Below are 23,542 nucleotides of genomic sequence, written 5' to 3'. Positions count from 1 at the left end.
TAAAAAAAAAAAAAACCAAAACAACCACCAAACCAAACTGACCCCTCAGCCATTGAGTGGAGACAGTCTAGCTTATCAGAGTTGCTGCTCATGTAAATAAACGTGGCAAACAAATATTTACAAATGTTACAGTCAATATAAAGAAGCTCCTGTGCCCATCAATGTACTGACAGGTTTCTCTCCCTTCATCTGTCAGAAGTCACCTGTAAACTACAGGAACACAACTGGACCACAACAAACTTTCCTCTTAGTGTCCTGATGACAGTGGAGCACAGGGACTGTTACACCAGTTAAATACATACATGTGCATAAGTTACTTTTTATACTTCATGCAGGACTCCAGTGTATTTCCAAAAGATAATTTCTGTTAGATATCGAATAATTATTTTAATATTTTCTATTATTTTAGGAGTTTAAAGAAAATCTAGGCCACAGTTTAGCATTTACAGCAGCCACCTTGCCCCAAGTTCTCAACACTCTGGCTCCACCATCCATTTTCCTCAGAGTTAAAATTAAATCTCAACACAATGGAATCCAGCTTAAATGTGACGTTAGTTAAATGTGTTCACTCTAATACTGGGAATTAGCAAAATTACAAGGCAGACCTGTTCAAAGCTTTGGCTAACTTCCAAACGCGGTCACTGTGACAAAGCTAATTCCCAGTTAAGACTTTCTTCCCCTTCCCAAACAATGGACATGTACTGAGCAGTTCTAGAGACACTGGTGATAGGTGAGATAAGGAGGGGGTTGTTCTGAAACAAAGCTGGTCTGTCTACAGCCCATGGAGAACCCAACCCCTGAAGAAGCCTACCCAGAGCAGCAGCTTGATTGAGAGAAGGAAAATATACCCCACACCAGCAGTTGCACCAGTATTGCCTTTGGGCTCTATGGCCACACACATTTGAACTGCTCTAAGCCATGGCACCAGTTTTGCTTCCATGATTCTTGAGCAAAGTTCACCCTCCATGCTCATCCAGAAAACCTCCTGTATATATAAGGCTTGGTTTATGCAAAGCATCTTGTGGGAAGGGAAAGCCTGACACCAAATGCTCCCCCTGCCCTGACTAGTTATATATCAATAGGGTACCAAGTACATCTGTCAGATCTCTTCTGACACAAGCTGGTGTGCTTGACTGTCTCACATCACTATGGTACACTAGTGTATCAAAGTGGAAATTCGAAACTACATTACTACAGCTTCAGAAGAAGAAACAACTCTACAAGACTCATGCACTAGTACCACCTTTAGTCACATCTCTTCTGGTTTATATATTAAACGGAAGAAAAACCAAACCAACAAACAAACCAAGAAACCTAATGCCCCAAGAAAACTACAAGGAAAATACCATAATGCAAAAGAATACACTTTTACAGCAACTTAGAAGAAATTGATGCATGTCATAATTCGGAAACAGGTAAATAAGGCACCCCAAAAATTATCTGTAATAACATCAGGACAAAACCTTGATAATTTCATACCAACTTAAAAGCCACACTAGTGCAACCCAGTCCCAAAACAATCAAAGCCAACAAGGCCTATCCTGAACGATGTCAATCAGATGTTCCCACTATAGCTTTGTCTCAAATGAGTAGCTGTAAAGGATCTGCAATGATGCCCTGTTAGAGGGGCTGGAACACACACATGTATATGGTTAGGCAGACAGTAGGTAACGCACTGCAAGGTAGCAGAGACCTAAAACTTACACATTTGCATTGCACATAGTTCACTGCATTTATTCAAGGTTTAAATTAAAAAGAGAAAACACAATGTAAAGCCATAAATATAAGCAATGTGTGCAATATGTGTGGCAATTAAGTGAGCTGGGGAGTGGGGAAGAAGAGAATAACCCATCTCCCACTTTCTAGAAGATAATTCAGGGCCTGATCACAGGAACAGGGGCCACATTACAAAGAAACATATCCCAGTCTTAAGCAAGCAATGACCAGGCTGCACAGTGTTCCTGTGTTCCCAACAGCTGTATTTGCAGCAAAAAGACAGTAAGTTTAACAGGCTGTGGATGCTAATGAGGCAGCCTGATGTGCTAGTGCAACACAGGCAGCTGGACAGACTGTCAAAACATGTTGATAAAAAAATCCCCAACTTTTAGTAATCAGTCTGGTGTTTTAGAAGTAACATTTCCCTCTTAAATCTTGCCTAATACGTGAGGTGAAACTCCAGGCATGGCATGGATTCTGCCAAAGTACAATCAAAAATTCACAGTGTCTATAACCAAAGACAAGAGTCTGGGGGGGACAGTGGGCCAAAGTTTTGGTAAAAAATGACCCACTAGCTTCTGGAGAGACTGTGCTTCTATCACATAATCACTCAAAGCTCATAGCAAAACCAACTCACTGTGCACAGCACCACTTCATCATAGCCTATGCCACACCACTCCTGAGAACAGAGGACAAAGCTGGATTCCTCTGAATTCACCTGCAAGTATCCCCACAGTACCTAAGTGCAGGTGCATGCAGCAGTTTGCTGAAGAGGAGCAAAGTACTCTGAAGCCACTCTATGGCTAATCCTGGTGAGAGCAAGCCTTGGATGTCGCTCCCTACGCAAAACCTGTACAAAGCAAGCAAAGCAGAACTTTCTTCCCACCACACATGGTCCCCACCTGAGACTGAATTATCATGGAATCTGAACTACCTTCTGTCTCCTAGGAATGGCCATCTCACCCCCAAAGAAGGATGGCATTTGGAACCTGAATGGCCATTATTGATGCCATACCCAAAATAATGGACTTACTACCCCAAACCAAATCAGGAAAAATGACACAATTTGCAATCTAAAATGCATTCCTATTAAACACAGTTTTGTTCTCATTCAAAAAAATGTTGATAGCTCTTAAATTTATTGACAGCAGGGTGACACTTCCTTATTACCTCACCAGCTTTATGCACAATTCTGTACGTTGAACAGCCCAAACATTTGTCAGCATTAAAAAAAAATTGATAGCTGTTTTTCAAGAAAATACCTACATAATTAACTTGAAAGAACATATAGTATATTTTGCTCAAATCCCTAATGAAGCCATGGTATCTGAACCTTTAGTTCACCTTAGTAAAAGAGCACATAATATACACAAATAAGAACAGAGCGTTTTTATACAGACCATAGCATAAACAGCATTTTACAACCTACTGGCAAGTGCTGCAGAATCACCACCACGGAGATGCATTACAGTAAGTCTCTACATTATCAGTGTGCCCAAGATTCAGTCATGGGTCACTTACAGAGGGACAGTAACTTGAACTACTGCTTGAGCCCTAGGTAGACTTCCAGGTACACCTTCTAGCATTTACTCCATTATGTGCAACCCTAGAGCTGCACACTACAAACAAAGAGTTACTAATTTTACTTTAAAAGAGGATACACCACTTTCCCAGGAGCAGCAAACCATGTGCTGTAGACAACTAGTAAGTTACTGCACAGTGTCACTACTGACCTCTAGAAACCCTCCTGTGTAACAAAATCCTGATACACCACCCACTGCTCTGCTGAGGAAACTCTGCCAAGTTGTTTTTGTGTTTCTATATCGTTTCCATAGCAAAGGTCAGTGCCTGCGTAAGTTAAACTAAAGCTGGAAGGCTAAAGACTGAAGGTCACTACAGGATAAGCCAGAAGGGCTTCACGCCAAAGCAGTTCCAGCAGTATTACTACACTGCACACAGGAAGCTCATGCATGGCAATACTGAGTTTAGAGCTCTTACCAAGTAACTCTGAGGACAGCCAGTTAATGAGAGAATTTTTGGATCCTCAAGAAGTTGTATTTGATATAATAAAAACATTTCTACATTCTTAATGCACACATGGAAAATCCTTTTAAAAATGTGTAACCCTAGAGACTATATAGATTAATTTGATCACTGAAGACAAGGCATTTAAACTTGGAATTTTGTGGCAGTGGTGAGAACCTTTTCCTTGCTGAGGAAAGCAAAGAGATATGAATTAAGAGGCATCAACCTGGAAAAAAATCAGTTAGCATTTTTCCAGATTACATACAGATTATATTTGGGCCATATCTGGCTCACATGTCATCAGTTCCATTGACAGGAAACCTTGCTACACTTGAAAAGTTTGTGAAAAGACTTTTTTTAGTCTCTAATACTTAGAAGTTTTACCTCCTCATCTCATCTCTTTTTAAATTAAGAGGATTCTGCCTGTTTTCCATTCATTGCTACAGGCCAAGTATTACAAACCTCTACTCAAATGTAAAAGTTATTTATCTAGAAGATATCACTTACTAAGACATGTAATAAGACTTGAGAAAAATATCCATCAGAAAATATACGGTACACAGTAAACAGGTGGTTATCAGACAACAGCAGAATACTTGGAAATAGTCAGTTTTTCTGAACCAGTGTCCTCAGATTGTTTACAAAAACCCAAGTACCTAACAGTGCCACTGAATCCAAAAATGATGTCAGGGTTTCATATGCCTACACTTTTGGTCCTAGACTTTAAGGGAAAACAGGGAACTGGGATGGGGAGGGGGAATGGTGTGGCAGTGGTAGGGGAAAAGTAATTTCATTAGCTAAGCTTTATGCTCAGCTATCAAGCCTTACTGTGGGACCAGTAAGATTCAGACAGTGTCAAAACCTACTTGACTCTATTTCTAAAGCCATTTTCCTACAAAACTTTCCAGCATTTATTAGGAAATTGCTATGCTTAGCCAAACTTTCATTGGGACTTAATGCTCATGTTTTATCTTTTGTGTCCTTTCTTGCTTGCTTATTAAAGATGAAGATGTGATCAACACTTGAGTGCTCCTTTGCCTTTGCACAATTAATGCACTGCTCATGGCATTACTGGCTTGGTAGAATAGGCTAATTAGAAAGAAAGCTTTTACATACAAATATGGCCTCCCTAAAAATAGGGCAGAGTCTTGAAATACAAGGTATGTCAGGGGAAAAGTTTGGGATAATCAAGTGTTCTGTTCACTGAAGTTAACAATCTTCACCAAATGCACCAGTATCTATAGAAAAATCCTCAGTTCAAACATGAAGAAAGAAGGAATCACACAGCTGTGTAAAGAACTGTAAGCACTTACTAAGCACTTACTCCAGATGGAGGTTTCCTAGGCTTTTCAACACCTTGATATGAAAAGCATGTTGTAACTAGTTTTTCCCTTCTTGATGGTCTCAGAGCAGCTGGATACTTCTCAGTGACTCCCCACCAAAGTTACAAGGTAAGGAGGGCAAAAGAGGAGAATGGAGGTCCCAATCTAAATGGTGAAAGGAAAGATAAAGCTGTTCTCTTGAAGACTTTTTTTCCCCTTTTGCTTTGGAAGACTGTCTGAGCAAAGATATGGTATAATTCACCATGAACCTAAACAATACTAAAGGAAAAGAACCTTCCCTGCTTAACTTCAGTCAACTTCTAAAGTAAAATACTATTTTATTTCTTTTCAAAGCTTAGAGAAAAAAGCAAACCATGCCTTCTAAACGTTTTGCTCCCTGAGACAAGAGAGGTGTGATCCATAAGCCTGGAATATTTCAAACAGCAACACCAGAGAGGCACCAGTGTATGGCTGAAGAACCAAACTTTTTTTTCTACAGACATTTCTTCACAAGAATTTCACTTTTGAGTGGTGTGCAGTGACTCTCCCAAAGAACTGTGAAAACTGTTGGGTTTAAAAGCTGAAGGGACATCTGCCAAGCTGAACAGCACATCTATCAACAATGACTTGGGAATAAAGGCAAGAGATGACAAGGATCCAAGGGCATGAAGACGAACATAATTTGAAACAAAAGACACACAATGACTAACAGCAGTGGTACAATTTATCAGGAATTTATCAACAGTTTCATTTTGAAAAACTTGAAGAAAACCATATACATAAACCCAAGAAACCAGAGTTCAGGGAAGCTATTGAAAGTCAGACTAACCACAGTCACCCCTTGCAGCTTTGCAGAGGTGGAATGAGTGCTAACCTGTAATCTTCAAAAAACTGTTTAAAGGAAACTGCAGAAACTCATGGAAGAAAACTCCATTCAGATCTCTTAGGCAGTATCCCAACCAATGGCTCAGAAAGTCTAACAGCACATGAGATTTTTATTTTTTTCATTATTTCATTCTGATTCTGCATAGGTTATAATGTTACAAAAAGTTAAATGTCTGATTTAAAAGTTAAGTATGTTAAACCAAAACATCTACTTCCCCTTCCTGATGCACAGCACCATTTTCTATCATTTGATTACTTGATGCACCTTTCCATCAACTGAGAAGAAAAAGTAGGCACATCAGGAAAAGCATCCTCCTTTTCTTTTGCTAAATAAACTTATCAAGGAGACTGACTTGGAGACTTAAAAACAGTACAGACCTTCACAATTCTGAAAAAAGTAGTGAGAGCTAAAAGGAATAAACTTTAATAAACTATTAGGTAGGGGCACAAGTCCAATTTAATAAACATTTTAAAGGTCATCACAAAGACAAACAGGTCCTGCAAAGGACTACGGCAAACAAGTAGTTGCAAATATCAGTGTATTATTGGTCATGGTACCATGTGTTTACACAATGTACAGAACCTTCTTCAAGGTTCAAAGACTTGGGATTTCCACTTCTGAAGTCTCACACCTGTACACACTTACTGCTTGCAGACAGGATTTAAAGTGTTTCACATACTGACTTCACCCACATCTTGAAGAGTGTTTGCCTCAGTCCCTTCACTATGCAAAAGAAGATATGATTTAATAGCTAAAATAGACCAATAGTACAACCATACAGAATTGCCAGTCACATGTAACTAGCCATCACACTATCCATCTGCACTTTGCTCTCTATATTCTTGAAGGGAAAGAAGGAAGGTGCTATTCCTGAAATACCAACTCCAAATGCTAAATAATGCTATGGACATTTTTTGAACAAGTACTTCTGGGATAGAAATAGGTTATTCTCACATAACCTATAGAAAAAAAACAACCTTAAATGGTTTTTATTTTGGAAAAAAAACATTAGGTTAAACACGTAACACAAAAAGCAGATTACACTCAATCCAGTGTGCCATTTTTCATACCAATTACTGCATTTTCTAGATTGAGCAGTCAAATACAGTAGATGCATCAATATGGTTCTTGCTATCTATTTTTGGGATTCTGAAGCAGACATGATTAAATCATCATCAAACTGTTCTGAAAGACATACATCTTTAGAATCTCATCCAAAGGTCAGTGTTTTTCCCAATACAGCCCACTACCCAGTCCACACAGGCTGAGACTTACCTGCTACATTTTTTATGGGCGGGTCCCTGCCACAAACCAATAGGCAACCAGAGCTGGGATACAGCCTGCCTTCTGGTGATGGACAACACAGGAAAAAATTCATGTGAAAAATAAAAATTGAAAAGTGAAAGGCAGGAAGAATGGGAAGGGTCACGAAATGGGAAAAGGTGTGCTGCTTGTTGGGCTTAGAGAACGGGAAGAATTTCAATATTACACCTGGTATTCAAGCAGTTACATGAACTGGCCACACAGAACACCTGGGAAAAGGTGACAGCCACAGAATTACAGGGCCACGAAACAGACTCATTTAGACAATGCTTTGTTAATTTTTTATCAGATCATGTCTGACGTTGCTGTTAAGATTCTCTCTGGTATATTATAGCTTCTTCCACCAGAATTCAGGCAGAGTTTGACAGACTTTGAGAAAAGATTCCTGCTTCACAATTTTTAAAGTACTTCAAAATTAGTTTACTTTAGCTCAATTAGTTTACTTTTTCTTCCACTGCAGCTCTTCAGTCATGACTTTAAGGTCTGCAATCACTTTAAACAGAGCTGACACTGAATTCCTCTTTCACAGGTTTCATTTAATCACAGCCATCACACCGGAGATGACTCTTTGCTGGTCAGTGACTAGCAGTGCAGAGCCATCTAAACAAACTAGCTTTTATTTAGTATTTCTTGAACTTTTGATCTTACACCTTGCTTCAGCTGTAATACTGCTCACTTGTCCATATGGATTACATGATGCTTCCTCTCCTCTGTTACTGAGAATCAACTACAGACAGAATTTGCTTATGGCAGAGGAACTGAAAAATGATTCTATCCCTAAATCCTTCACAGTACAGTGAAAAGACACTTGTGGTACAGGTAAATTCTTAATAGCTACCACTGCTCCAAATTTGTCTTGCATACATGGAGTGTAAGTGGATTCCATACAGTGTCTGTTGCAGATACATCATCACTTTTAGAACAAATTACCTCTATCACAGTTTGTATCTAGCACTGATTCCCACAGTGGTAAAAGGCCACAGGACAGACAGTCCTTGCACAAAGAAGGTGCTAACAAGTAGCTGTTAGCTCAACAGTTCCTCTACAGTTAGCAAGATGACTATCACGTAGATCATCATCTTCCCTAGCAACAGCACAAAAGATAAAAAAGAAATACTTCTTGTGCACAACACAGCTTAAAGAACTTACTACCAAAAGGTATCATTAAATTTAAAATACTTAAGCTCAGAAAACTGCAGAAATTTACATGAGCAGCAGGAACTCAATATATAAAAGAAGTTTACTTGGTTTAAAAAGAAAAATTCACTTTAGATCAGAAAGCTAAGACACAAAAGCAAAAAAAACCCCAAACTACTCTTGAGAGATCCTTATCATGCACCCATCTGCTCTAAAAGGCTTTTCTGTTTTTGATTATCCAAGTGAAGTCTCCTGAAGAACCCTAACCAGTTTAGATAAAAGCTCATTCTAGCAAACTGTAAGCATAAGCATGATTTTATTATGTACAACTGAACCTATGGGAAGGGTGGGAAAGGCAAGCAATGATGATTGTTCATTTAGAGTCAGATGAAATGTGGCAGCTACTTATTTGAAAGGCTTTGTAGATGGATGAAGTGTAGACTGTAACCTATGCATTAGAATGGTAAAGGTGGATAATGCTCAGAGGCTTTCTGTGTCTCCTGGCAATGCAATACAAAATTTCCACATGATTTGGATGACAAGAGTTCAACATGTCACCTTTCTCCTTTCAAACCACTCAGCCAAGTTTTTTATTCATTCCCTGTGAAAACTGCCAGCACTATCATGCAGATCTCTACAGAGGTAAAAGGAATTGTTCCAAATGGCATAGATTAACTGCAACATACTCTGAAGAAAGCAGAGACTAAAATGACATGTATCTGCTACTTAGAACATTCTGCATCAAGCTGAAAACAAGAGAATATCATTACAGAATTTGCTTTCTTGAAGTTGAGACATACAAAGCAAAGCATGATGCTCCACTTATTTCATTTCCTCCCATTTAGAAATAAGCTGATTAAATGTACTCACAACAGATGATGCCAAATTTGTCAGAAGCTTAGTGTCCTAGCAACAGGTATGGTACAGTATTAGTAATAGATTAATGACAGGCACTAATAGATTAATGGCTGGAGGCTATGCACTATCTTCAAAATCTTTATTTTAAATAATACATCAACTGCACATGCAGGACTACAGAGGTTCCACAGTTTGGAAATTAAATACTCTAGCTTTCTATAAAATAATGTTCAAAAGCAAAACAAATTCAGAAGCAAAAGCCCACAGGCCTTCAGGCACCCCACGATGTGGCAGCTGGACTTGACAACTGCTGTAGGCCTGTTCCAATTGAAATATTCTATTCTATTCACCCACACCCTCTCTCATCTCTGACACTGGTAAACATAGTTATTTTACACAGGAAAATGCTGAGTACTCTACTGCAATGACCACACACATGAGAGTGACTGGTCTAAAGCTAAAAGAACCAAAAAGAAAAGTCAGAAACAAGTAGTAATGCATGCTGTGAACTGGATTTGTGCAATAAGCTTCCAGGAGTATTGGAACACATTTCAGTTTGTATTTTAAGTAAAGTAATATTCATCTGCTTACAGCTATTCAGTATTTACCTTTACCAAACTTGGCCCTTCCCATACTGGTTTACCCCAACAGTGAGCAAAAAGTTAATACAAATCAATGCTTTGTTTCATAACAACTTCCTCTCTCCCCTCAAACAACAATTAATTTCCAATCCAGCTGGAAGAGACTAAATTGCAAAATAGAATATTGATTTGCATTTGTATTCATTTTAATTTAGAGGCATAGTACATAGTACAATACGTGTTTAAGCATGAGATTGTCAGACACATACTAGCCTCATTTTTAAGACAGTATTCTTGTCATAGCAAGGTATTTCATCATTTCAATGTAAATAAACAGCTTTTAAAATCACTGGTATAAGTCACAGACTACTAATCTGTTTCTATGAACTTGAATCTAGTACTGCAGATTAGAAGCATCTAGTTCTGTAAGCAAAAGAAAACCTACATAATATTTGTCGGATCTTTATAAACATCAGCACAAGTTCCCTTAATGCAAATATTTAACCTGGCTTGGGACTGAGATAAAGACCATTAAGCAAGATTGAGTTGAATAACTCAAGGGCATTGCAATAAACCAGGGCATCTTCAGCAGTGCCACAGTTACACAGTGAGTGAGGGTGGGCTCCCTCTCCAGCTCCACCAGCCAGCTGACACCAGAGATATAAAAAGAGACATCAGTGACTACCCCTAACCAATCCACAAGTCTTCCCAGCATAGAGCAAGATATTTGTGTACACACCTGAATGCTCCAAGCAGCACATCACAGCTTGTGCACACAGTCATTCCAATCATACCAAACCCACACATCTTTCCTTCCAAAGAGAATAGGATGCCAAAACGTTCTTATGAAAGCCAAGCCTAATTTACCAGGACCTTACATCTTATTCTAAGCTCAACAATACTTGGATAGTGTTTGCAAACTGTTTAAATAATACACTTTAGAAGCCATTAGGGTTTGGAATACATGGCACTAGCTATGAAAACCTGTCCAAAGCAACTGTTAATGGCAAGTACTGTTTATCCAGTCAGTCCTGTCACTACCCTCTGTGATGAAGACTGCTACCTGCACTACTGCATTTTCTTGAAACTAAAACTGTCCTAAGAGATAATAACGCTCACATGATTCTACAAAAACAATGAAAACAATGTCAAAAAAGGAAGCAAGAAACAAGTTTTACTTGCTCCTGCAGACAACCAGTCTAAATCTAATGAAACTAGGTGATGCCTTTCTTTTTAAGCAGACAGCCAACATCAAACTGTGAGCAATAACCTTTGGTTCACGCTGAATAGAAGAGGCAAGTTTAATCTACTCCAAACATTTAAGTGAAAGCAATTAATGGGTACCATTTCAGAAATAACCTATTAAAAACATGAACAAGAGGCATTTATAATATTCAGAAGCTGTTTCAACACCAAAAGGAAGATTTCTGATTCAAATGAAGCTTTATCACAATTCAGTATAGCTCCAACTAATCACCATGACTTCTCTTACCTGTCCCCATGCACACTCCTTCCTCCTGAAAGCTCATGCTGAATACATTAATTAATGCACTACTGCACTGTGAACCCATTCCCAAAACTGAACACAGCATAACATTGTGACATGCACTGTAACCATAGCAAACTGTACATTTTTTTAACATCTAAAACAATGAGTTACCCAGCAAAGACTAAACTTCACACAAGGTAACAGTTCACAGCATTTTAAATACCAATAACTGTAATTAAAAAATTACCTTCTATTCAAACAAGCCAGACTTCCTACCTTTACTACAGGGTGTCCTCCAGTAGATGCCTTTACTGCTCCTCTGCTTCCTTCTGTTTCATAGTGAGCTCTGTGATGAGTTTTAGGCTGGACTTCTATTTTCAGTTCACACTGCCCATAATGACTTGGTAAAGGCCAGTCAAGAGGTGGCAATGAAGATGTGCTGCAATCAAGAGGAGCACACTATGGTTACATGAACTGTGTCATCTGGCCACACTACAAAGTCTTCACTGTAAAATACAGACAATCATGTCACTTTCCTAACAAATGATAACCAAATAAGAATAGCTATTGAGTCTGAAACCGTGAGACGAAAATTGCAACATTCTGATAGTGCATTAAAATCTTTAATTAACCCAGTTTAAGTTGGTGTTTTTGAATGGAATTTCTTCTTTCCAACACCTGATTAAAAGAAAGGTACTGTATAACCCCCAGCCCCACATTAGTAGTGCTTGTCTATAATGTCTTTTTATTAACTTTTAGTCTTCAAGTCTATCAGCAAGCAAGTTCAAGTGTGATTTAGAGGAAACAGTCTAAGTTCAATCTGCCAGTCATTAAGTTTTAACTCTCTGCATTATTACCTTCCAGCTTACTGGTTTTGTTTTTCTATGTTTGGCAAGCACTGCACTTTGTTAACTGTCATTAAGATGAACATTATATGATCATCCAAAATTTTAAAAAGCTAAATGTTCTATCTAAGCATAAAGACTCAGTATAACAGGCAAAGACACCTTAAGTACACATTGAGCTTATCCACAGATACATCCTCACACACAAATAGAAAGTCATTCCAGGAAAGAAGAACAAAATACACCAATAGAAGTAACATGGAAGAACCTCAAACCAGTGTTTTCATACCTACCCTTTTACCTGCACAGATTTATAGACTTATGATCCTAATAAGATGAACAGTCAGATTCAAGTCAGTAATTACCTGGTAGAGTAAATTAAATGATGAACATTTAAAAGTGAACATTAATAGCACTGTTTACCAAACAGGAACATTTACAATAAAAATAAGCTTCTATTAAAATTATGTTGTACTACCTTACTCTGACCAAAACAAATTAGGTTTTAAAGAGATGGACAAATATTGGTTTGTATCATCAGGATATGACAGGAAGTCAGGAAAAATCCCGCCACCAATCCATGCAAATTTCCACAAACATGAATAGCCACAGGTCCATGATACAATAAATGATACCTTTTGGAGAATTTAGCTAAGACCTATAAAACATATCCACAGTTCAGAAAGAAATAAATGCTTGAAAAAAAAAAAAAAAAAAAAAAAAAAAAAAAAAAAAAAAAAAAAAAAGAAAAGAAAAGAAAAGAAATCCTTGTCTTTAGCAACTATCTGGAGGGCCTTGGGCTCAGCCTGCAGCAGCACACATCTACCTTTTACTACAGAAATCCCTGCCACTAAGAATGGAAAAGAGCAAGAAGAAATGGCACTGCTTGCTGGTCTCTCCTACAGGCCAACAACCTACAAGCCTGATGACCTGCTGTTTCATGGATAACTGCATGGTGCACTTGAGGAGAGAGCTGGTGCTAAAACATAGGTGCTTCAGGGGAGAAGGCTTTTCTGAGAGCAATGGGAGCAGGAATATGAGTATTGTCCTTTCCTCTTGCTTAAAGGCAGAAACATGAGAAATAAATCATCTCCACAAACATTTGGTGTACAGCAAAGTCTTCTTCCCTCTCATTAGGAGGTCTGATGACTGGTCATCCCACAGCAATAGTATTTACTGGGCAGGAGAGGAGTGGTGATGTCAGCAATAAAAAGAGGAAACTATCAGGAATGCAGTATAAGCCCATTCTGCATACCGATACAGCATATTGCCAAATAAAATTCTATACCCTATCATTTCAGAGCAAAGTACAGAGCCAAACCACATGGACAGCATAAAGGTCCCATATTAAACACGGCCTAAATTTCTCTGGATTCATTAATGGTGTGTATGCATTAAGCAATGTCCTTGCTTATTAAAAATCTAAGAGGTTCAAAGTTTGCCTCACTTAAGTGGGTCCTTATCTTCAAAGTCAACCATTGGCAAATATTTTCACTTCAAAGTTTTGCTAACATAGCATAGCTGGTGTCATTCCATTTATCAAAATAAGGTGATAAATACTTAGCAGACTAACTCTGCCTATAGACCACTCATAGTGAAAAATAGCTTCTTAAAATGAAGACAAATGTCCCAACAGTTATGGTAAAAATACAACACAATCCTATCCTCTATTTTCTACACAAGCAAAGCAATTTTTTCAAGTATTCTACCATGTATCACTATATTTAAACTAATTATTTTTCTGAGAGAATAAGTGACATCACCAGCAATCCTAGTTTCCAGCAGTAAAATACTCTCAATTTGCCACTAAATATTCATCACTAAAAAGATTCCTGAGCTGTAAATATACCTGTTAAAGCCTGTTTGTTCATCATCACTGGAACAAAGAAGCTACTTGATGTCCCATCACTTCTCAAGTGCTACAGATTATATTAGTGACACAGCAGCCTGAAGACAAACATGACTTATATAGTACATATTCTCTCAGAACCCCATGAGTGAAGTAAAAGAAACACAGTTTTATTTCAAGATTTTTGATTATCAATGAATATTGCCTAGTTATCTCCCAGACACAAAAGCACCATTTGTTCCCATCAAATAATTAGGGGTTAAAGAAAGAAAGAAAAAAATGTCTCATTGAATTTACTACCCTGCAAAGTGCTTATTTTCTTGAGATACAAATTAGATTCTCAACATCTGCTTTACAGAACCTAAAACTTAATGTTCCACTAGCCATTCATGTTAAAAGATGCAAGTTTAAAGCAAATAATAAAAATACCAAACCCAAAAGCAGAAATAACAGAACCCTCAGGATTTTCAATTGCATTATCAGTGATCACTCTTCTGACAAGAAGTCCCAAGTTCCCTACCCCAGTGCTGGCCATGTCTGTGATGGTCACTCACTCACTCACACCACCACAACTATGGGTAGTACCCTCAATGCTGCTCATATCTCACAAATTTTAGTGACAAGTCCTCACCAAGGGTATTATATTACTTGCTCAGTAGAAGTTTCTAGGTCATCCCTAGTCTTTTTATTCCCTTTGTTCCAAGTGAAAAAAGTATTGTAAAACTGACTTTCGCATTTATTTTTTTTTGCAGTTTCTGGAAATCTTACAACTCACAAATGTGCAACAAAGTCCTGAAATCAGCATCTTCATAAAATGTCAGATCTACTATCACTGCATCAAGAGCCCCCAAAAAAGGGATTTTCCAAGTGGAGGGCAGGGAAACATGAAACACAGATAAAGCCATTTCTTAGCCATCATCCTGTGGGGAGGAAGAAAGAGGTATCTTAAACAGTAACAAGAGTAACCATGCAAATAAATAAAATTATCCAATAACTTCATTGCTGAATATTCAGTAAAAAGGCCAATTTAATCTGCCATGGAAAGAGGACTCATTGTACTTGGTGAGGGACATCAGTGACAGATACCTCCACTATTCTGAGGTACAGAAACCACTACTTGGTTCTTTCACCTATTAGCAAGGAATTGTTGCACTGGTTCTGTCCCTTGTCACTTGCCTACACTTATCTTTGACGAGGAAGCAGAAATGTGACTCAGGGCACACGGTACACAGACATTTTTCATATGCCACATACTGGCAGATTATGGGTTTCTGTGACCAAATAACAAGCTGTCATCTAACAAAACAGTTTGGATGGCATCCAAAATATGACTGAAACGCTCAAAAGCATGCTGTACATTTTTCAAGTATTTCACACATACTGAGCACAGAAGAAAGAAGGAAAACATGGTCAGGATTGAAGAGATAAACTAGATTACAGATTTACAGAACTTCAGATAGCATTCAGAGAAGAAGGTGCTACCTGCATATTTCACACCATGTCACATGTGAGGCAGATTATCCTCACTTGTACCAGGGGTGAGTTATCCCAGCTGAGTGTGCACACTGGTCAGAGTCACTTCACCTGCTTGGAATCAATACTCCAGTTTACTTCCTGCACTACTTGCTACTTGGCAATACAATCAAGACATTAAAAATGCATATTATTTTAATATAGTTTGTAAATTACATGGCATTCATATAATATGAATAATTATATATATATATGTAGCAATTCTATCATCCTTTATGACAACTGGGATGCTCACTTTTGGTTCACCATTATAACCTATTTAAGAAACACTGGATGTTCTTGCACTTAGTTTTTATTCATAAAACATAAGGGTCAGCTCAACTCCTTGCTTTATGAGAATCCGGATTATAAAATATTACGTGTCAGAATGGAATGTTTCACATCCTGAAGATGCACACGGTCATAGCACATGTGGAACAGGCTACAACTGCTAAAAACCTCAACACCTCACTGAGGATACAGCTGCCAGTGCAGCCACTTCCACTAATTCAACAGTCAGACAACACTTTTGGCAGCAAATATACACAGCTTAGTAATTTATTTAGTTACTTGTGTAGAGGTGTAGCCTTCATGGTCCTTTGCCTATTTGCCCATCTTACATTTACAGAAATCCTTCAGTGCTGCTTCTAAATAAATTCTGATGTTTAAAAGATATTTTTACTTTTTAATGAAAAAATGCTTTTTTTTCAGTTGTACTCAGTCCTCCTCACTACAAGAAGAAACAGGTTTAACTGAGTTACCTATTTTTTAAACTACTTTGGTCATTCCACACAGGAACCACAGACCCACACCCCACCTTGCCTGTAAGTTCATCTCCTTTCACCCTTCAGTAGTTCTCACCTTTCATGAACTATGTTAGCCTGCAAGCTAGCAAAAGTGACAAGTCTGGACTGCTTAGTATCCTACAGAAATATAACACAATTCCAAAATACACAGTTAAGGAAAAACAGTTATCATTGTTTTAGTCAGAACAAAAAGATTCTAGTAACAGACTGAACACCTATTATTAACAGACAGCAACAGAATTGAAAAAAAACCAAACTTCAAGGCAATTGACATATCTGTCAACACAGTAGTTTCAGATCTGGCAAAACAGATTTTCCAAGCTAGCAGCTTTGTGTCTTAACTGTTTATGGATGTGAAATGCAACAGTAATGTGGAAGGACATGAAAGAAGAGGAAAAAAAACCCAATAAAATTCTGAGGAGAGAAATTAAAACCTGTGGTTATACAATTAGGCAAAAATGACAAAATTAGCATTGTTTAAACATATCTAGCTATTAACAAGCTAAGCTAGTTGACAACTTCTGCAGAATTTATACCAAATTTTGCAATGATAAGAACATTATATTTCATAATTAGCTTTTAGGATTGAAGTTTTGCCTTTTGCAAAATAACATGTGGAGAATCCTACCCTACCCACCCACTCAAACAAAAAGAGGAATTGCTTCATCCATTGTCCTTGAAGAGCAAATCTTAAGCATTGTCTGTGGACAGAAAGAGTATTTTAACCAAAGTAATTTTAAAATCAATACAGAATAGAATGGAAGCACTGACCTAGACCTGTAACATGGCTTTTATATGGACAATTGTGCTCTACAGGTATTAATCTAATGGCTCCTTCCTCTCAGTACCTCCCTACCCCTTATTTTTAAAACTCAGTAGAGCAAGGAAAAGGTTCAGGAATTAAATGGATAACTTGAGCTGAATAATCACAGTATACATCCATCCAACAGCAATGCTGCTTAAGGAGCTCTTATCTCTACTCCACCCACTGCACTGGCACAGTGACACCAAAGGCTGCACGACTGGAAAGATCACAGAACTGGTCCCTGTAAAAAGAAACAGAATGGGAAGGACAAGGACTTCTTCCCCCCAGTTGAACCAGTTCTCTCTTCTGAGTCTCCACAAATCATCCTGCTAGCACATGGCAGGACTACAAAGGGAAAAGAGCTAGTTAACTCTATGGTTGAAACACGCTGGAACTACAGCCAAGACATCTACTCTTTTCTGGATGATGTTCAGCATGGCATACAAATTTTTTTTCTTTATTCTACTTCTGGAATTATATGAGTCCAAAGAAGCAACTAGAAACAATAGCAAATAACTTCCCTACCTCTTTTGTGGTCTCAGAGTTTTATAAAATCATGTAAGTCAGGTTTCTCTAGCTGTATTAAAATGTCAACTGCTCAGATGAGACGGAACTGCAAAGTGTGCACAAAATCTGCAGACATTTAATTCAGCTGAGGTCTGTGCACGTATGCAAAGTTTATTTAAATAAAACTAACCTTATGTCACAATGCCTCTACTGCATGCTTTAAAGAAAAAGATGGCTATTTGGTATCTCAGCTTGTTTATCCCTAGTTATAACTTCTCCCTGCCTACACCAAGTTTTCTTTGAGAAGTCTTAATGCATCACTGAAATACAAGGACTTTTATATGTCTATTTAAGATGCACAAGAGGGGAAAAAACAGGGTGGGAAGGACTTTGTACACACTTACCGAAATATGGGAGTATGACCAGGCTTCGGTTTGTTCCAAGTAAAGTGCGAAGGAACAGAAAGAAATTGGTCTCCAGGCAAGTCTTTTTTCAAGGTGTGCTGAGGTCCAGAGCAATCATCTACTGCAGTTTCAAGGGATGATGACAAGTTACCCTGCTCTTCAGGACAGATATCTATTTTTCCAGATAAAGTGGCAGTCTGATCCTCTGAGGTCTTTCTTGTTTTTAGAGGAATATCAGTCTCTGTACAACACTGAAATGGTGAAAGGCCAGAATTAAGGCCTTGTACGTTATGGATGGAAGTGTTTAGCCACGTGTCTTCTGTTATGCTTCCTCTGGGAGAATGGCCAGGTGAAGGGGTTGGAGAATGGTGAGGAGAGAGAGAACCAGCATAGCAAATCTCAGCACTGGAGTGTCGTCGTTTCCCACAGGGGGATGTAGGTCTTGATGAGGGCCTTGATGTAGGTCTAGGGCTTAGCCAATTTTCATCTGTGATACTAGTTCTAGGAGAATGACAGGGAGACTGTCTGGGTGACAAGGCATGCCCAAATCCATAAGGCTGCTGCCACGAGTCATCACTGGGACCTCTCGGAGAACCACCAGGTGATGCCAAAGGAGAGCCAAGGGTAAAGCGAGCAGCTGCTTCATTCAGCTCTGAGTCTACATCATCATAAACATGGGAAATGGATTCACAAGAGGAAGCATCTGAAAACCAACTTCTGGACGAAATGCTGCTGGCAGGGCTCGGACTAAGGGATGATTCCCTATAGGATGGCTCAAGTGGAAGGTAGAGATGGTCCCGGGAAGGCCTTTCCATATACTCATTTTCTGTGCCATTTGTGTGTAATTCATCTTCATTGGCTTCGATCCCTTGATGACAGTTGGGTGAAATTGATGTAATTTGAATACTAGGGCACTCAAAGGGTTTGGGTCCACCTAGTGGACTGTATTTGGATTCTGGTACCTCACAAGTGCCTTCATAGTTCTTATGACTCTGAAGTCTTGTAGGAGGTGACAGAGGAGAGGAGTGAGACTGCAGTCCATGGCGAGGAATACAAATTGGCTGATTGACAGAGGATGATGGTTGGTCTACATTAAAGATGTATATGGATGCACAGTCATCTGACTCTAGATCTGAAAATTAAAAGAAAAAAAAAAAAAGGAGGAACGGAGTCAGACCACAGTACTAGGAAAAATGCCATGAACAAAATCCCAGGTATGGACTGCTATCAACGTCCCAGACATTTCCCATTACACTAGCTACACAAAAATCCAGCTAGTTCTTAATTTTAAATTTTCACCAGGCACATTTATGGCTAAACAAGACTACAGCATGGTTTCCTATCACAAATCCTGTTCTCAACCAGATTCTACAGTTTATACACATCTTTAGTGGTTGAAAACACAATACAACAGAAAAATGGGTTTAAAATCTTGAAAGGACCTAAGCTTGAACACTCAATTCATACTTTCCCTAACTGTAGTCCACTCATAATAAAACATTTTTAATCACAATTCATTAAAAATTCATCTTTCCAAACCAAATAGGAATATGGTATTTCTGCAAGCTCAGTCAATACTTACAAGCACCAGAATATCACATACACAATATTTACCTACTTTAACATTAGAAAGCATCTTACAGTGCCTCAAACTTGAATAAAGACTCTGAACAACTAAAAGCATTGAATCAGAAGAGGCTAATGAATATTATTAAAGATATTATGAAGAACTGTATTCCAAAAGATCATCTTTTTATTGCTTAGAAAACCCTCAAGTCCCCATCCCACAAAATAGCATTTTTCAACTGCAGTCTCATGAAGTTTGAGCACAAGTTGTTCAGCAAAATAAGGCAAACCAAAATATTCTCAGATCTCGCTAACTTATCCAAAACACAGGAAATATTTCAAAGAAAAACAAGCAATTGAGAGGGAGCACAAGTCCTGTTAACAAAATCAGCAGCTCTCTCTCACAAAACTGAAGCAGATTTTCTTGTCCCACTTACCAATACTGAATTAACTGTCAATATAAAACATTTGTCTGAAATGAAAGTAGAAAAAACCCACAACTTTTTTTTCTTATTTTGTAGCCACTGTGATTCCAGTCTTGCTTCTTTCCACTTGTAAAATAGAGCCTTCACTTCACAATTCTCCATAAATCCAGACTGGATGACATTAATTGTATCTCTGGGTATTAGCTCTTTTAAAAAAATTTTTTATCCTGAGTATCAGAAGCATATTAATACTTGTTTTAAAATACATCTAGTCTCTCTCACAATCAGATAAAATATCCAGACAGGAAATCATGTATTTTAAGCCTTTCCATGACGAAAAAATTATTTTATTAATGAAGTCATTCTATTATCAGTTTCATTAATAGCAATCAGCTTAGAATTAACTACAACAGAAACAAAACAAAGCAATAGCTCCTCAGAGACGAGGAAGCATTTTCAAATGGAGAGAGAGCATAGTGTTACCAAGGAACGGACTGCGTTCCTCAGACTTCATTAAAGAAAGTAAAAAAAGCTCAAGGTTCATAGGCAGGGAACAGCTCTGTAAGAAATCTATTAAAGGAGGCACAAATTGCATTTAAGAGTAACTACTAAATAGTTTTATAAGCATCACATGATTTTATATATATTAAAATCACATATGACAATTTGCCATACTATATTATTATATCATTAATTACTATTATATGTGTTAAGAGCACAAAAAAAATAAATCCGTATAGGTTAATTTCTAAACATGCACATATGAAGGATCAGGATTCTCAGGAAGGACTATTTTATGTACCACACAAACAATCAACACGAGCTCACTACACTGTGCACTATCAAAACTGCACTTCCCTTTCACCAGGGTAAAACACATTTTTTAAAACTTTAATTGGGGCCCATTCTTTTTGCTGTTTCCCATCACGAAACATAAAATGCAGACAGGAGTTAGTTACAGGTTTTCCACATCTATTTGTATATTAACATGGCAGAGGAAGGCTGAGGAAGTTGGGGCTGTTCAGCCTGGAGCAGAGAAGATTGTGTAGAGACCTCATAGCAGCCCTATCAGTATCTGAAGGGGCTACAAGGCTACGAGGGAGCCAGGGAGGAGCTCTTAGTTAGGAACTGCAGTGACAGGATGAGGAGTAACAGGTTCAAGCTGAAGGAGGGGAAATGTAGGCTAGATATTAGGAAGAAGTTTCTTCCTGTGAGGGTGGTGAGACACTGGCCCAAGTTGCCCAGGGAGGCTGTGGTTGCCCCAACCCTGGCAGTGTTCAAAGCCAGGTTGGATAAGGCCTTGAGCAACCTGCTCTGGTGGGAGCTGTCCCTGCCCAGAGCAAGGGGTTTGGACTAGACAATCTATAGACTGCTCCCAATCCCTAAAATTCTATGATTCTATGAAGATCACAGATGTCCTTGTTTCCTCAGTATTAATATTAGAAGCACAGATCAAGGGACGAAAAAGTCAACCGTAATAAAAGCAATTGTCCATCCAGCTACTCAAAATTTCAAAATAAAACAGTTACAGCTACAGAATTTTTTAAATAATAATAAAAATGTTTGAGGAGAACAGCAGTTGGTAGCCTTCAAGCCCTATATCTAACCATTTACAGTCATTAATGGTTTTATCAACTGTAGCAGCACACCGTTTGCCCTAACACTCACCTGTGCAAAGAGCCTTGTTTGTCTTGCACCAATAATCAAGCAATCTTAAAATACTTAAGACAATTTTCCCAGTTTCAGTGTCACTGGGATCTACAAAAAGCAGATGTACATTCAAAATTTAAATTTCACAGAGCTGAGCTGGAGAGATCAGACTAGCACAGAATTATCAACATCAGCTGGGAAGAAATGGAGCAGGCAGGAGAGCACCCTTTGACTCAGGCTGCTTTGGCTGCTCTCCTGACAACCAACCTCTGAGTTTAGCACTGCACTCACCCATTACCCTTCCCCAGCAGCATACACACACACACACACACATATGCAAAGACCAAAAAAAACCTCAACAAAAAAAGGAAAGCTAGAAACCTAATGAATAGCAAATCCCCAAAACATGCTTAAGACTGTGGACACAATATAGTTTGAAGTCAAATCACCCAAATCACTTTCAGACACAGCCAATAAACAGATTTATTTCAGTCTGCACACACAAATCCTCCACCTTTTAGTCCATGTGTTAGAATAATTTGTTAGTTGCTCATATGGAAGGACAACACTAAAACCTTTATAAATCATGCTGTCAATTCTAACTAAACTATTTACCAATAATTATTTTTGTGGTATTAAAACTGTAGAGAGAATTCAGTCTGGAAGAGCCCTCTAATCTATCTCAAAGAACTAGTAAACAAACACAAATATGACTTGGGTAAAAGAAATGGGGGCAAAAAAGAAGGAATTAAAAAAAAAGGTGATAATCCCTAAGAGGTAAAGGAGTGAGAATAGCTAAAAAAAATTAATCCAACAAAGGGCTTCAAGAAGCAGAGGGTAAACAAACTAAGAGAAGTCTCACAATAGGCAAGTGAAAGCAAAACATGAGTTATGGAGAAGCCCAAGGGGAAAAATTGAGTTAGGGAAATCTGGTCACTTAATACAAGAGCTATTACATCTAAACAATCCTACTGGGGGAGGAAACAGGGGAAAGAAGGAAAATTGGCCAAGTCATGAGGCCTTCACTGACCATAAAATATAAGAAGGAAGCAGTCAAGACACAGAAACTGGGTCAGATTACTACGGTAGAGCATAAAAACCACCACAGGGGCAAGATGCTAGATAGGATAGACACACCAAAATACAAAGACCAAGAGAAGCAGTACCACTCACATCAAAGGCTGTCACGACCCTGAAAAGGCAAGTGTGTTAAATGCTTTTTCTTCAGTAAAGTCAACTGAGTAAATTTCTCACAAAGACAATAACAATGCAGAGTAAAGAAAACTGGACTAAATAAAAAGCTGAAAAGTACTGAAGAATTATGGGCCAGTAAGTTTAACTTGAGTTTTAGAAGTAGTATTAATAGTTTATTTGCTCCAGTAAGCACTTTAAAGGAGACGAAAAAACAAAAGAAGTCACTGTTTGCTAAGAACAAAGCAAACAAATTGTGTCTTACGATTAAAGGAGATCTTCTGGATAGATGGCACAGAAAAAAACCTCAGCTTTGGTTTTACTTATGAATATTTTTAATGCAACCATGTATGGAGAAACAACCGAGTCTTTAGAAATTTACTGGAGCCTTCCCCACCCTGCTGAGAGCTGGTTCACTACCGAGGGATCACAAAGTTAGCAGATCTCTATATTCACATAATGCATAAGCTATATAAAGCTGCAAACTTCCACTGCAATCTTACATCAGGCATCTGTGTCATCCATTGTCAATAAGAACCAGAAGGTCTCTCTCTCATTTTGCATGTACATTTGCTACTGTCTGGAAACAGAGTAGTTGACAGAAGCTCCTGTTCAGTATTGAAACAACGCTGGCTCATCCCTTAC

General features: G+C 38.3%; 1 protein-coding gene across 1 annotated transcript in view; it reads right to left on the bottom strand.

Annotated features, from left to right (window-relative positions):
- Window positions 1-21,814, bottom strand: part of NFATC3 (nuclear factor of activated T-cells, cytoplasmic, calcineurin-dependent 3) — a gene marked incomplete at its 5' end in the record, with an annotated part of 46,854 nt that extends 25,040 nt beyond the window's left edge. The window contains 3 exons of the mRNA XM_009070173.1: window positions 11,614-11,776; window positions 18,066-19,197; window positions 21,725-21,814. Of these exons, the coding sequence (XP_009068421.1) occupies window positions 11,614-11,776; window positions 18,066-19,197; window positions 21,725-21,814 (1,385 nt within the window). The remainder of the gene's footprint in view (window positions 1-11,613; window positions 11,777-18,065; window positions 19,198-21,724) is intronic.
- Window positions 21,815-23,542: the final 1,728 nt, after the last annotated feature.

Source organism: Acanthisitta chloris, unplaced genomic scaffold (genome assembly GCF_000695815.1).
Source record: "Acanthisitta chloris isolate BGI_N310 unplaced genomic scaffold, ASM69581v1 scaffold18512, whole genome shotgun sequence".
In the NCBI taxonomy this organism is placed as follows: Eukaryota; Metazoa; Chordata; class Aves; order Passeriformes; family Acanthisittidae; genus Acanthisitta; species Acanthisitta chloris.
The sequence above is the reverse complement of the archived record's forward strand: the minus strand, read 5'-3'. Positions and strand labels throughout refer to the sequence as shown.